The sequence below is a fragment of the Macrobrachium nipponense genome, chromosome 15 (assembly GCF_015104395.2).
Source record: "Macrobrachium nipponense isolate FS-2020 chromosome 15, ASM1510439v2, whole genome shotgun sequence".
In the NCBI taxonomy this organism is placed as follows: domain Eukaryota; kingdom Metazoa; phylum Arthropoda; class Malacostraca; order Decapoda; family Palaemonidae; genus Macrobrachium; species Macrobrachium nipponense.
The window spans coordinates 11,580,561-11,595,265 of NC_087208.1; the positions used below are offsets into that span (position 1 = coordinate 11,580,561).

Below are 14,705 nucleotides of genomic sequence, written 5' to 3' on the forward strand. Positions count from 1 at the left end.
TACAGCTGAGTAGACTGAGGAAATTATGGTAAAGATCCTTTCCCAAGGAATCAATGCTGAGGAGAGCGGTCACCCATCCAACGACTGACCAGCCCCAATGTTGCTTAACCAGTCCATTGAAAACCTAACCCACTCTGCCACAGCGCCACATATCTTATTTATTTATTTATTTATTATAATTATTATCATTATTATTATTATTATTATTATTATTATTATTATTATTATTATTATTATTATTATTATTATTATTAAAGCAGTTTTACTAGACCACAGATCTGGCCATTTATGTTGGATAAATGGATACAGAATGTAAATGAGGCACCTTTTATGGGGACTGCATTGCATGGAATTTGTTTCCAGCTGATAGAAAAATGAAGTAATTTATTAATTTTATTATGTAAGCTGTAAATAATTTCCTTTGAAATTCATAAATCATTATTATCCTTTCCAAACTGAAGCCAAATTAAGATAGTCTTGTCATCCTTCAGGGTCCTCGTAATGAGACTGGAAAGAAAACCTTTAAATAATACCTGATAAAAATCTTATAGATAACAAGATCCAAGAGAGACTCCTCATGACACAACCTTTTGTCATCCCCACTTCCAGAGACACCACTGGTCGGTTGGTCCCTCTCTCTCCACAGCTGGAGACTATCCATTTTCTCCTCCAAGTGAGAGGCTTTTTATGCAGAGCAGCATTAGAGATATCTGGCTATCTCAGAAGATTTTCCTCAGATGTGTACTATGGCAAGTAGGCTGTTTACTGTGGTTGGTGTTGTCAATGGGGTCTTTCTACAGTCGGAGCTTGTATTCAGCAAGTAGCAGACTTCCTTGTTTTTCTCTGGAGAGAGAAACGCCTTTCCATGTCTTCCATCGGGGCTACAGAGCTGCCATGAGTGCAGTTCTTTGTATGAGGATTGGCAATCTTTCTTTGTGGGAAATCTCAGTGCTTCTCCTCAAGAGCTTTGAGCAATCTTGTCCTCCAAAAGAACATAAACCACTCAATTGGGACCTGACTTTGGTACTGGGCAGCCTCACCCATTTCCGTTTGAGCCTAAACGGAGCCTCTACACTGTGCATCAGACAGGAACTTAACGTTCAAGACGGTTTTCCTATTTGCCTTGGCTTCTTCAAATTTTTTCTGGAATTTGTGGCTAAGACTCATAACCCCTCTTCTCACGATGACAGATTTGAATCCTTTTCCATCCGTCTCTTAATGACTTTGTTGACATTGATCTGGACGAATTGCTCCTTTGCCCTTTTAGGGCTTCACACCACTATCTGAAAAGGACTCGCCATCTTGGACCGAGGTGCTGAAGACTTCTCCTTAGCACTGGCCAGAACAAGAAAGAAGGGTTGAAGAAAATGATCTCTTTTTGGCTTCGTGAAACTATCGTACTAGCTTATGGTTTGACTGCTTGCCCCAGTCCTAACACAGTGCATGCAAGAGCACATGATGTCAGAAGGCTAGGCCCTTCTTTGGCATTCAGAAAGAACTTGTCAGATCACCTTCATTTCCTTCTATCTGTGGGATGTTGCCCACAGGTTCTTGGATTTTACCTTGGGTCTGGTGGTGGCTGCTTGACAGTGTAACTCATCCAGTGCCCCTTGCTGGACAGTTTGTATCTTTCCTAAGATGTTGGTATGAAAGTGAGAATAAATGAGATGACTGAATGAATGAGATAACTGGTCTGTCTCTTTCCTTTTCCTTTCTCATCATATCTACCCAGTTTGCATTGAGAAGCCATTCCATCATGTGCTGGATTGTGTTTGATACAGGTGAGACTGCAGCCTTTTTGTTTTAGTTTTGCTTATTCTTACATGAATATTAAATCTTTTGCAACAAGACTATTAAAACTTTTGCAAAAGCAAGTCCCCCCTCCTTTTAACTTCCTTCTAAATTGTCGCAACATATTGTACAAGGCCCAGAAGTTGTGACTAATAAATAATCCCCTATTTTTCATGTCAGAGGTTTTGATTCCCTTCCATAGACTTCTATAAGCCAGGAAGGGTTACCAAGTAGCTGAATAGCTGAACCTCCAGTCGGTTCCAGACTTTCTTTCCTCCCTTTAAAAGTGAGTCTATCCATGACCCAGGTTTGTTCCACATGAACAAATAACAAATCTGTAATCAATTTGTATTTTTCATAGCTAAGAAAGCTACAATCTTAACTTAAAAGCCCCACCTCTAAGTTAAGTATATCTTAGTTTAACCAGACCACTGAGCTGATTAACAGCTCTCCTAGGCTAGCCCGAAGGATTAGATATTTTTACAAGGTTAGGAACCAATTACAGGAAGCCCCGGTTAAGGGAAGGGTTTCCGTTCCTTGGGGCCGGTGCTAAGCGAAATTCCCCTCTAACTAAGATTCAAAAGTCTACGGGCATCACAGTCTACCTTATGGGGCCCTAGACTTGTTAACTATGCCTATTTTGCCCTTATATGTAAAAACTCTTTCATGAAAATGTGAAATTTCATTTGCCTAATCATTTACTATGGTCTGCGGGATAATAATACAAATTTTTAATGTCAGATTTAATGAACTTACAGGTTTATCTTGGCCTAGTAAGAGAGAGAGAGAGAGAGAGAGAGAGAGAGAGAGAGAGAGAGAGAGAGAGAGAGAGCCATAAACAACTGAACAATAACAGTTCTTTTGCTACAGCACGCGAACCAAATCTAATGATGATATTTTTGCTTGCATTCCAGCCATTGTACAATAGTAAAAAAATTACCGTAGTAGTTATGTTACAAATTACGTTAATTAAGCAGAACAGGACTTAAATATTTATATTTTTGCATTATACTATACCCTTATTTGGTATGGAGAAAATATTGGCAAGGAAACATATTACTACTAAATTTAAGTTGCAGTTGTAGCTGAAACTGAGAAAACAAAACATTCCCACTGTCACTGCTAATGGCTTTAAATTATCATGCATCAGCAACGTGGATGCAACTCTCCCACACAAAAATAATAAGAGAAAAATTTTTTAATAAAAAAATACTGGCTTTGAAAGACACTCTACTGATGTTTTCACACCAATAAAAGATAAATACATAAATGTCGTATTGTTATGAAATATGATGAAAATAACGAATGTAATAAGTTTTTTACACAAAATAATATGCTCCCGACATCATCTATTAACAAAAAAAATAACAATCAAGTTCACAACAATACGTACATATTTAAGTCATATTTCAAGTTAAAAGCTCTTCATATAATGAAAAATAACCTATTTACGCTAAATAGAAGTGAGAAAATCGCTCTGAATTGAGTTAGGTAGGGCTGATTCTTCCAAACCAAAGCATAGATCACTTTGTTTGTATTTTATGACACTATACATAATAATATGAGACTACATACAGTATTATTGGATACAGTGAAGTAAAGCATAACTTTTTAAAATTAAAAAGCCAAGGAAAAGTTGCATATTTGTTATGTTTGTATTTTATGAGGGTCTCTTGGTGCTTCAGTAATTACTGAAATATGTATTGATAACCAGACAACAGCACCATTTATTAAAAAAAAATAACCAAGTCTAGTTCATGTATTTAAGTCAAGCTTCAACTTAAAAACACTTCATATAAAGAAAAAATAACATTGTCACATATGAATAGTGTCTAAAGATTAATTAACGCTAAATGGAAGCAAGAAAATCGCTCTGAATTGAGTGAAATACGGCAAAATAATCTTACCTCCGCCCTCATCTGATTTTTCCAAACCAAAACATGATCAGTTTGTTTGTATTTTATAACACAAATAGTAATACAAGACTACATACAGTATTATTGGATACTGAAAAGTACAGGATAACTGTTTTAAGGAGCAGAGGAAAAGATGCATATTCGTTATGTTTGTATTTATAATATATATGAGGCGGACTCGGCACCTAGCCTAAGCAACCGATAACCAGACAACGGCGCTATAAACCCTACAGAGTGTAAAACTCAGTTATGAATATATTTAACACGCCATAAAACTGAAATGCTGCAAACCGATAGCGACGGTAATCATGGGCTGCCTGTAGTTACCTATCGACGGTAATCACGGGCTGCCTGTAGTTACTTAACAACGGGACCTACAGCTTATTGTGGGATCCGAACCACATTATATTGAGAAATGAATTCCTAACCACTAGAAACAAATTCCTCTGATTCCACATTGGCAGGGCGGGGAATCGAATTCGGGACTACCGAATTGGTAGGCAAGCACGTAAACCACTCATCCAACGAGGAACTAATCCCACCTCAATTACCTGGGCTGGAAGAAACTAAACCATCATTTGTTTGAATCATATGGAATAGAGGCTGACAGCTGTCACCTGTGCCTGCCAGTCTACCTCGTTGCCACCAATTCCTTGTTTGTTTTATGTTAACTGGTTTCCCAGCTGACCATAGGAGAATTATCGATAAGTTAAGAACACAGGTTTGTTAGCTATGAAAAATATAAATTGATTAAAAAATTGTCATTTTGAGTGGAAGGAGTTGACTATTCGTAAATTGTAGTTCGGCATACTCTACATTGACACAAACTGGTTTTTTTCCTATGGTCATGTAGATTAAATTTGTTAATAAAATCATGTAATCTTTGATATCCAGGTCTTTCTAAACTGTACCAAATTGTTATGCATTTCTAACTCCCCTCATTGTTATTTATTTTACCACTAAATATTTTTGTTGATGCTCACAGTGATCACACAGAAATAGTAAATTTGATTGCATTTCTCGTTTTAACTCTGCAACACTTAAGTTTTTCTATTTAAACTAATGATTTTGTTAGTATTTTGCTGTATAGTTGAATTACTCTCTCCAGTAACTGATATTTTATGGACAGGTATCCAGGTTCCTATGGATATAGAACTTAATGTATATTGTTAAAAGTTATTCAGTGGTTTGTTATGGGAATTTGTCAAAATTCAGTGGTTTGTTATGGGAATTTGTCAAAATTCATGCATCTACTTTACTATTTCAACAACATTGCTGTTTAAAAAAAAAGTGGTACCATCATAATAATTAAGACAATTAGTGTTGTGTTAATTGCTGAAGTGAAGGTTGCAGAGTATGTGAAGTGGATATTAAAATGAAGTGCAGGTTGTTAGTTATAAAAAATACAAATTATTTTTAAAATGTCATATTTGGTAGTTTTTAATGTTTAAACCTTTTCATTGACAGATTATTCTTTGGTGGAGAACATACAATAAGAAATTATCCAGCTACAGTTCATGGTGCATTCTTAAGTGGATTGAGGGAAGCTGGGCGAATTGCTGATCAGTTTTTGGGCTGTCCATATGCAGCACCACCACCCCCACCAACAAATGGTACAGCAAAGATAGAACCATGAGAAAAAAAGGGTGCCAACGTTGGTTCCTAATTAAGTTGCCATTTTCTGTTTGTTCTCTTATCTGACAATGTCTTTGTATTCTTAGTACATCATTTTCGAATGCAACACAGTTCTAGGTTTAGGGAGATGAAAGTTAATTTTTAAGTTCTCATAAATTATGAAAAGTGAAAAAAGTTTCATAAGTAGAGCCAATTTTCTGTGCTCCCTCAAATGACAGAATCAGTGTTCCAAATAATATGATATACATATAGCTTACAGGAAAGCATTTTGGCAAAATTTTATAATTTCTCATCTTAAAACTTAATGTGTTACCTTGCCTATGAAGGAGAAAAACCATTACAGTTGAAAATATTCTCTCAAATGTAAAGGCTGATTTGATTAGCCATTTAAGTCAGGTCTTCATTAATGTTAAATTCATTGGTTTACATAAATGATTGTATTTATAATTTTCCAAGGCATTGTTTGGGATTGAAAATTACTACAGGCACAATACTTGTACTTTGGTCACGTTGTATTAAATAAATTTTATTTAAGATTATTTAAAGTACTGTATGTTAATTTTTTGGCCAAAAACATTGCATTTTTTCTGAAAAGATTGCAGTTTTGCAGGTGATTAGGTAAAGTTTATCCAAGCTCTTAAGTAATCCCACAGTTGCCAAATAAGTGCAATGTCAAATACCCAAAAATATATACGTATAGGTTATGAAATAGACCAGTATGCTTGATAGCTGCTGATTCATCAATCATTGCAAGAACTTTTCAGTGACAACCTGGTTTCTTAACTTCCCTTTGTGCTCTCTTATAGTTTTATAACATTGTAATTTTCTTGCTCAACTCACTTTGTCACTTTTTCTGTGCATCCTCTTTCTCACTGTCTGAATCATCTTTTCTGGTACACTTTTCTTCCCAATCATTATCAAAACTGTTTGTGTTCAGATCTTTATTGTAAATTAACAACTTATGTCGCTTGGATTTCAGGAGTCATTTGGTAAGGTTAGATGTTTTCCCTAACCTGTTCAGAATTTTACATTAGCTGAGTGATTGTCATTTTTCTGATGCCAGGTTTGTCTGAGTATTTACTGCTCCTTGACAAAGGGTCATTAGCTGCATTGCAACAAAATCTCATTTTTGGCTGTAAGGATTTGATATTTGAAGGCTATGGCATCTTTTTCAGGGAATTACAGCAAGAACGGGCAGTTTGTACTGTCATGTCAAATGTGTTAATTCTGTTGTAGATTAAGGACAGACTGAGTAAATGATATAATGTGGAAATTCTTTTCTTATCAAAGATCTAATTTATATTCATTAATGTGTCTTAGGTAACAAGGACTGAGAAATCTGATGACCAAACTTTTCACCTACCAGTTTGGGAAAAGAAGTTTTGGTGTTCTTGATAGCATGGTTTTCTGTATTCCACTTTTGTAATGATTTGTCCCACTTCAGGTAATCTTTGAGATAGTCTTTTAATGGCAATAATATAGTCACTTTTTGCCCTCATTGTAACCCGAGATGTGTGAATATTGTCACCCTTTGCCATCATTATAACCAGAGATGTGTAATATATACTTTGACAATCAAACTGTAATCATGGTCTTGACTATTTTTATTGCTAAAAATAAATACACTGCCAGTTGGAAAATATCAGCTTCCATCGATACATATTCTAAATTAGCCAGCTTTGTACCATATTCCATCTGAATATGAAGAGGGGGAAATTATTCAATATTGCTGCCATAAATGTAGCTTTGATTGTAAGTGCTTTCACCCCTTTAAACATTCACTGACAACATCCTACACTCGCACTGTTATTTATTTACAAGTGCATCATTTCTTTGTCAGCATTACAATACTAGTACCCATTCAAGATATTGGGGTCTGATGTAGAATTCCCTTAAGGTTTTCAGAATGCTGTATAAAATCTATCATGAAACCTATACTGGGCATAGTATAATTGTTTTTGAATCTGATATTAGGCATTAAGAACATGAGTTCGTATGTTTTTCATCACAGCCTCTCGTGTTCATTCATTTTCCCTCTCTACCAAAGCCCCATTTAGCCTTTATTTTCAAGCACATTGCTAATTTTGGAAGGTATATAGGTCCTCCATGAGGTTTCAGAAGAGCTCATTTTAACATGCATCTGAACAATGTCCATTTGTCAACATAAAAGATTCTGATTGCTTCTCTTCAACATATTCTACCATTTTTGATAGCTTCTATTGCAGCATCAAGTTATGTCTTATTGAACAAGGATTTTTAGGTATGTATGTCCTTGGCAATTTGGCTATGTCAGAACACAAGCAGACAAATAGGCTGTTCCTGTATACAGTATACAGTCTAAAAATAGGAATATACACTATAGAAAAGCATAATTAACACAAATTATAGGCATTTGATAATAAAGATAGTAGAACAAATTAGAAAAAAACTGTGTTCACATGAGATAATGAAAAGGCCATTTCAGATGAACCAGACAAAAAAATTGAAGTGAATTGTAACAACATTATTTTTTGTATACAAGGAATAAGAAACTTCAATTCTTGAAATACATAATTTTTAATTTAATTTCAGAGTTCGCGTGCAAGAATATGTTTTCATCAAAATATTATTGTTCATATGCAGAACAAACCTTTGGTCTTAACAATAGGATAGTCTTCTAGTGCCAGCTGGAAACCAGTTAACAACAATCAAAGATTGTAAAGCAAGGAATCTGTGGAATCTGGCAACTCGTGTGTATACAAGGTGGATGTTGGTCACTGACCGGGCTTGGAACCTGCTACTGTTATTCTTAATTATCCTGAATTATTCAGACTTGCAAGTTTTCTTGGGCCTAGTGCATCATATTCTAGTATAGTACAGACAACCCCCGCTATTTGCGGACTCACTATTTGTGGATTTCTCTACGGACCTTATACGTATACCAAATATTCGCAGGAAATTCGCATATTTTTGCTATTTTTCTATGAGAAATATCCAGAAATTACTGAATTTTCATGTAATAAAACTATTAAAAAAACCAGGTACCTATAAGCACTTTTAGGGTTTTTTTCTTAAGTTAAACTCACAAAATAAGCCCAAGAAAACTTATATGTCTGAATGACTGGGCATAATTAAGAGTAACAGTTGTAGGTTGGTACTTAACCCTTAAACGCCGAAGCGGTATTTTAAAAATCTTCTCCCGTATGCCGGCGGCGTTTGCGAGTGAGTGCTGAAGCGGAAAAAATGTTTTTTTCAAAAAATCACAGCACGCTTAGTTTTCAAGATTAAGAGTTCATTTTTGGCTCCTTTTTTTGTCATTGCCTGAAGTTTAGTATGCAACCATCAGAAATGATAAAAAATATCATTACCATATATAAATATTGGGATATATGACAGCACAAAAAAAAAATTTCATATATAATTGTATACAAATCGTGCTGTGATCAAAACAGTTAAAACTAACAAGTTAATTTTTTTCGTTATATTCTACACTAAATTGCGATCATTCTGGTATATAACACATTGTAAAACAATCAAGCCAACACAGAAAATATTATCACAAAATGATGCATGAATTCGTAACGCGCGGACGTAAAAAAAAGCTGTTTTAAAAAAATTCACCATAAATCGAAGTATTGTGCTAGAGACTTCCCGTTTATTGCAAAATGAAGGTAATTGATTGAATATTACTAGACTGTAAGTGTTGTAGCATACAATTGCAGTTTTCGACCATTTCGGTCAAGTTAAAGTTGACCAAAGGACGAATTTTTTCTATATCGTTATTTATATGAAAATATTTCAAAACTGATAAAAGCTATAACCATTGGTTGTTTATGTTGTATTCTACATAAAATTGCTCACATTTTCATATATAAAACTTTATGTAACGGCTAATTTAAAATGGTGCAAGCATTACGACAATTTGACGAAAGAATTTATTATTTTTTTCGGAAGATTTACCATGCGGATGTAAGGAAAATGTTTTTTTTTTCATAAATTCACCATAAATCGAAATATTGTGCTAGAGACTTTCAATTTGTTGCAAAATAAAGGTAAATGATTGAATATTACTAGAATATAAGAGTTTTAGCTTACAATTGCGTTTTTCAACCATTTCGGTCGAGTCAAAGTTGACCGAAGGTTGATATTTTGGCACATCGTTATTTATATGAAAATGTTTCAAAACTGATAAAAGCTACAACCATGGGTTGTTTTTTGTTGTATTCTACATGAAATTGCGCAGATTTTCATATATAAATCTTTATGTAACAGCTAATTTAAAATGGTGCAAACATTACGACAATAGGACGGAAAAATTTATGATTTTTTCGGAAGAGTTACCGCGCAGACGTAAGGAAAGTTTTTTTCATAAATTCACCATAAATCAAAATATTGTGCTAGAGACTTCCAATTTGTTGCAAAATGAAGGTAAATGATTGAATATTACTAGAATATAAGAGTTTTAGCTTACAATTGCGTTTTTCGACCATTTCGGTAAGAGTCAAAGTTGACCTAAGGTTGAAATTTTGGCACTTATCGTTATTTATATAAAAATATTTCAAAACTGATAAAAGCTACAACCATGAGTTGTTTTTAGTTGTATGGTAAAATGTTTAAGATGACTTTGAAATGATATTAATAATATAACCTCAAAGATTTAATACAGTAATAGGTTAGTAATTTTAGGTATATTTGAAGTAGGATGCTATTAAAGGTATACATTTGGTATCTGAACTTTCAAGATAGGCAGTTATAAGCATTTTTAGTGGTGGTTCTAACTGTTTGCGGGTTTTAACTATTCACGGGGCTGTCTGGTACACATCCCCCGCCCCCCCCACAAATATGAGGTGAACACTGTAGTTCGGTAGTAACGCTTATCTCATGGTCGGGAGTCCCGCCCAACTGGAAGTAAACATATCACTTTGCTTTAGGCCCAGGAACAGAGTGAGGGGTGGAATGAGGTGGGACTGTGTGTAAAGGACCTCCGTATTCGCGGACTCGCACATTCGTGGATTTCTCTCGGGAATGTTTCCCTGCATTATTCGTAGAAAATTCGCACATTCGTGGTATTTTTCTATGAGAAATATCCACAAATTCCTGTTTTTTTTTTTTTTTTTATAAATTTCATCATAAAATGCACTTTTTGTGATAAAACTATTAAAAAAACCAAGTATGAAAATTTTTAGTGGGTTTTTCTTGAGTTTTAACTAACAAAATAGGCTATTTTCAGCGTTTTTACAGGGGTTCCAAACATTCGCGGGTTCTAACTATGCCAGTCACACTCATTCACTCTCCCATTCATGCAGTACTACCTTGTCCGGTAAAGGAGATGGGTAAGCTACACAACTTGTTAAGCATCCACTACGGATCCCAAGGAAAAAGTGTCCAAGGACCTGTGGGCAATATTACGAAGGTAGAAGGAGGTGAAGGTGGTCTGGTTGGCCCAAACCCCTGCCTTCAGTACCTGTGCCACAGACAAGTTCTTGCAGAATGCAAGGGTTGGACCAATACCTCTGACTTTGTGGGCTCTCGGACGAAGGGTACTGGTGTCGGCACTCCTGTCTGAAGCGTACGCTTTCTGGATTACCTCGCGAAGCCAGAAAGAAATAGTGTTCTTTGACACTTCTTTCTTGGTAACCCTGGTGCTAACGAAGAGGCGTCGACACTCAGGCCTGAGGTGATGAGTTCTCTTCAGATAGCGCCGTAGCACCTTCACAGGACAAAGCAGCATCTCATCCGCATCATTGTTGGTGAAGTCTTCCAGGGAGTGGATCGTGAAGGACTCGAACCTGGCATCAGGGACCGAAGGGTTCTGAGTCTTCGCTACGAAGTCCTGGACAAAATCGAACGTAACCGATCCCCATCCCCCTGAGTGCTTAACATCAAAGGAAAGACCGTGAAGTTCTACTCTCTTTGCCAAATCCAGGGCCAGCACAAAGATGGTCTTGAGGGTCAGATCCCTGTCTGACGACTCTCGGAGCGGCTCATAGGGTCTGCGAGTCAGGCCCCTAAGTATGAGAGTCACATCCCACCCCGGGGACCTGAGTTCCCTGGGTGGGCAAGACCTCTCGAAGCTCTTCATTAGGAGTGATATTTCCATAGAAGTGGAAATGTCGACTCCTCGCAGTTTAAGGACTAGGGCCAGGGCGGCTCTGTAGCCTTTAACTGCGGAAATGGAGAGGAGCTTCTTTCTCTCTGCAAAGAAAGATGAGGAAATACGATACTTGCTGAAGAGTGGTTCTGAGTGGAGAGAGGCCCCATCCATGACACCAACCACAGAAGACGGACCACTTTTCCTGGTATACTGCTGCAGAGGACTGTCTGAGGTAACCTGCTATCTCTGTTGCTGCTCGGCGAGAAAAGCCTCTCGCTCGCAAGAGATGGTGGATAACTGCCAACTGTGAAGACACAGGGACTAAACTGCTTGGTGGTACCACTCCACGTGTGGTTGGCACAGTAGGTTGTGCCTAGGGGGAATCTCTCGCGGTGCCTTGGAGAGAAGAGCCAGCGGGTCCAGATACCAATCAGCCTGAGGCAATTTGGGTGCCACCAGAATCATCCAAAGATTGCTGGTGACCAGCAAACTGCTGATCACCTTGCGAATCAGGCAGAACGGGGGAAAGGCGTAAACTAGGAGGTTGTCCCACGGGTGCTAGGATGCATCCTCTGCAGCTGCCCATGGGTCCGGTATGACTGAGAAGAAAACCTCGAGTTTCCTGTTGTGCTGGGTGGCGAACAGATCCACAACTGGACGCCCCCACAGGTCGAAGAGCCTTTCACCCACGTCTGGGTGAAGAGACCATTCAGTCCCAATTACCTGATTCCGGTGGCTGAGGTTGTCTGCCACTATGTTCCTCTTGCCTGGAATGTATATGGCTGACAGCTCTACCGAGTGAGCTATGGCCCACTTGTGCACCTGCATCGTCAACTGGTGGAAAGGGGAGGGACACTAGGCCCCCGTTTGTTATGCCACTACCATGGTGTTGTCGCTCATCAGCACCAATGAGTGTCCCACCACTCGTTCCCAGAACTCTCTGAGTGCAAGGAACGCAGCCTTGAGTTCCAGGACGTTGATGTGAAGGTGCTTGTCGTGATGGTTCCACACTCCTGCAACCAGCAACTCTTCCAGGTGTGCGCCCCAACCCTCGGTTGATGCGTCTGAGAACAGAAGCATCTCCGGAGGGGGAGTGCGTAGAGGCACTTCTATTACGAGGTTCCTGTTATCTAGCCACCAGGCCAGGTCCTCCCTTGCTTCCTCCGTGAGAGGAACCTTTAGCGTCCACTGAAGAGACCGCAGGTGAAGACGCTCGTGCGGGACTAACTTCTCCAGTGACAACAGGTGACCAATCACAACTTGCCACTGCTGAGCTGACTGTTCCCATCGAGACAGGAACCATCTGGCTGCCTCCCTGAACCTGCTGATCCGCGAGTCTGCAGGGAAGACTCATGCTGCTTCCGTGTCAATCAGCATGCCCAGGTACTTCATACTCTGCTTGGGCTCAAGATCTGACTTCTCGAAGTTCTGATGGATGGGTATTTGGAAATAAGCATCTTTCAGGTCCACCGAAAGCATGAAGTTGTTCTCCCTGATGGAATCGAGCACTAAGCATGCTGTTTCCATCGTGAACAGAGTCTGGCGAATGAATCGGTTCAAGGGAGAGAGATCTATGACTGGTTGCCAGCCCCCCAATGACTTCCACTAGGAAGAGTTGGTCGTAGAAGCCCGGCGACTGATCTCGTACGATCTCCACAGCTCGTTTGCTGAGCATGGTCTTAACTTCTTCCTGAAGTGGTACGTCCCTGGCAGAACCGGGAACATATGTCTGAAGGTGGACTGGGTGCGAAGTGAGGGGTGGCTGCAACTCGAAGGGTAGCAGATATCTCTCCCGAAGGACATCCACTACCCAGGTCTCTGCTCTTAGCGCTGCCAAGTTGCCCAATGGCTCGCCAACCATCCCCCAACTTCTGGCAGCAGGTGAGGGGGAACGCTGTCCCTAGCGTTTCCCCTTCTTCGGCTTTCACTTGGCTGGACCCCCACGGGAGTAGGAGGCTTGGGAGGGGGCCTGACACTCGCTCCTTGAAGCACAAGTCGAAGGCAGGGTCTTTCCTCTTGACCTTGACGAAGCTCATGTCTTGGTAGCAGAGGAAGAGCTAGCCAAGCTCTGAGGCTTGGCCGCAGTTGCTCGAGGCTGCCCAGAAGCCTTCGAGACTGCCTGGTGTACTAAGTTGTCACTGTTCTCAGTGCGCCGCTTTTCCACCGCAGCGTCCACCATCTCTCTGGGGAAGAGAGAGGAGGAACCCAGCAACGGTCCATTTCGCAGACCCAGCGTCACTTCCCGACTGGCCGCCCTGGTCACCATAGCCAGGACTGCGTCCCGTCTCAGGACCAGGTTGGCCCACAGGTTGGCTGTCTGGTGGGCGAGGTAAGAGATGGCTCTACCTCCAGACTGACACAATCTCCCAAACGCCGAGTCTTCTTTGGGAGCGATGGGTCCCAAGGAGGCTGCGACTTTGGACACCGTGAGGGACCACAGGTCCAACCAGGAGACTGCTTGGCAGTCGCTTCCAGGGCCAATGCCTCTTGCTGTGAAAACCAGAGGCTTTCAGCCAGCAGGTGAAGGAGAGGCACCCCTGGAGTTAGCCTAGCTATCTCCGGGTCAACCTGCTCAGTCGGCAACAAGTCTACCGATGGCACATAGAATCGCCACTGGCGAGGCAGAGGAGGGGGAAGCAGCTTGTCCGACCTGCCGGACCTAAGTGAGCCCTCCTGTCCGGAGACGAGAGTCAACCTGGCCCAGCAAACTGTCGGCCAAGGAGGATCGGGGCAAAACCCACCGTCGTCCTGGGTTCCTTCTTGGGGCCCCAGAATGACTCCAACCTTGATGGAGGTTTGGAGGGAGCAACCACCGATCCTTCCCCGGGGTCATTGTGCTGATGAATAAGCGCAATGACCTTCGCAAAGGTGGGAGTGACGGTCAGGTGACCAGTAGTGTCCTATCGATGTCACGGTACCTGATCCAGCCGAGGCTGGGCCTGGTGACCGGGGGGACCTCTTCCTGGCCTCGACACGTGACCGGTATGGTGGGACCGTCATGTCAACCCTGGGAACCGGGGGATTGCCATGAGAGCGCTCGCCGGCCTGGTGAGTCACCTGAGCAACTCCCACCAGTCTTCCGCTCTGTGCCTGGGTCATGACGGCGAGCAGGCTCAGCGGTCTGGACCCTGGCTGCCCGTACACTCGGCGACGCTCGCTTGCGATCGACAGGTCAAACAAAGAAGCGGAATGCGACACGTCCCCCGCAGGAGAGAGCCATACAAGGGAGCTGGCTAGGAGGGAGGAATGAGGACGACGTGTCGGTCACCAGAGGTGTTGCGGGAGAGCTT

General features: G+C 40.5%; 1 protein-coding gene across 1 annotated transcript in view; it reads left to right on the forward strand.

Annotated features, from left to right (window-relative positions):
* The window catches only part of LOC135226955 (lysine-specific histone demethylase 1A-like), a gene marked incomplete in the record, with an annotated part of 193,084 nt that extends 186,469 nt beyond the window's left edge, over nt 1-6,615 (forward strand). Inside the window, 1 exon segment of the mRNA XM_064266638.1 lies at nt 5,175-6,615. Coding sequence (XP_064122708.1) covers nt 5,175-5,343 — 169 coding nt within the window.
* Nucleotides 6,616-14,705: the final 8,090 nt, after the last annotated feature.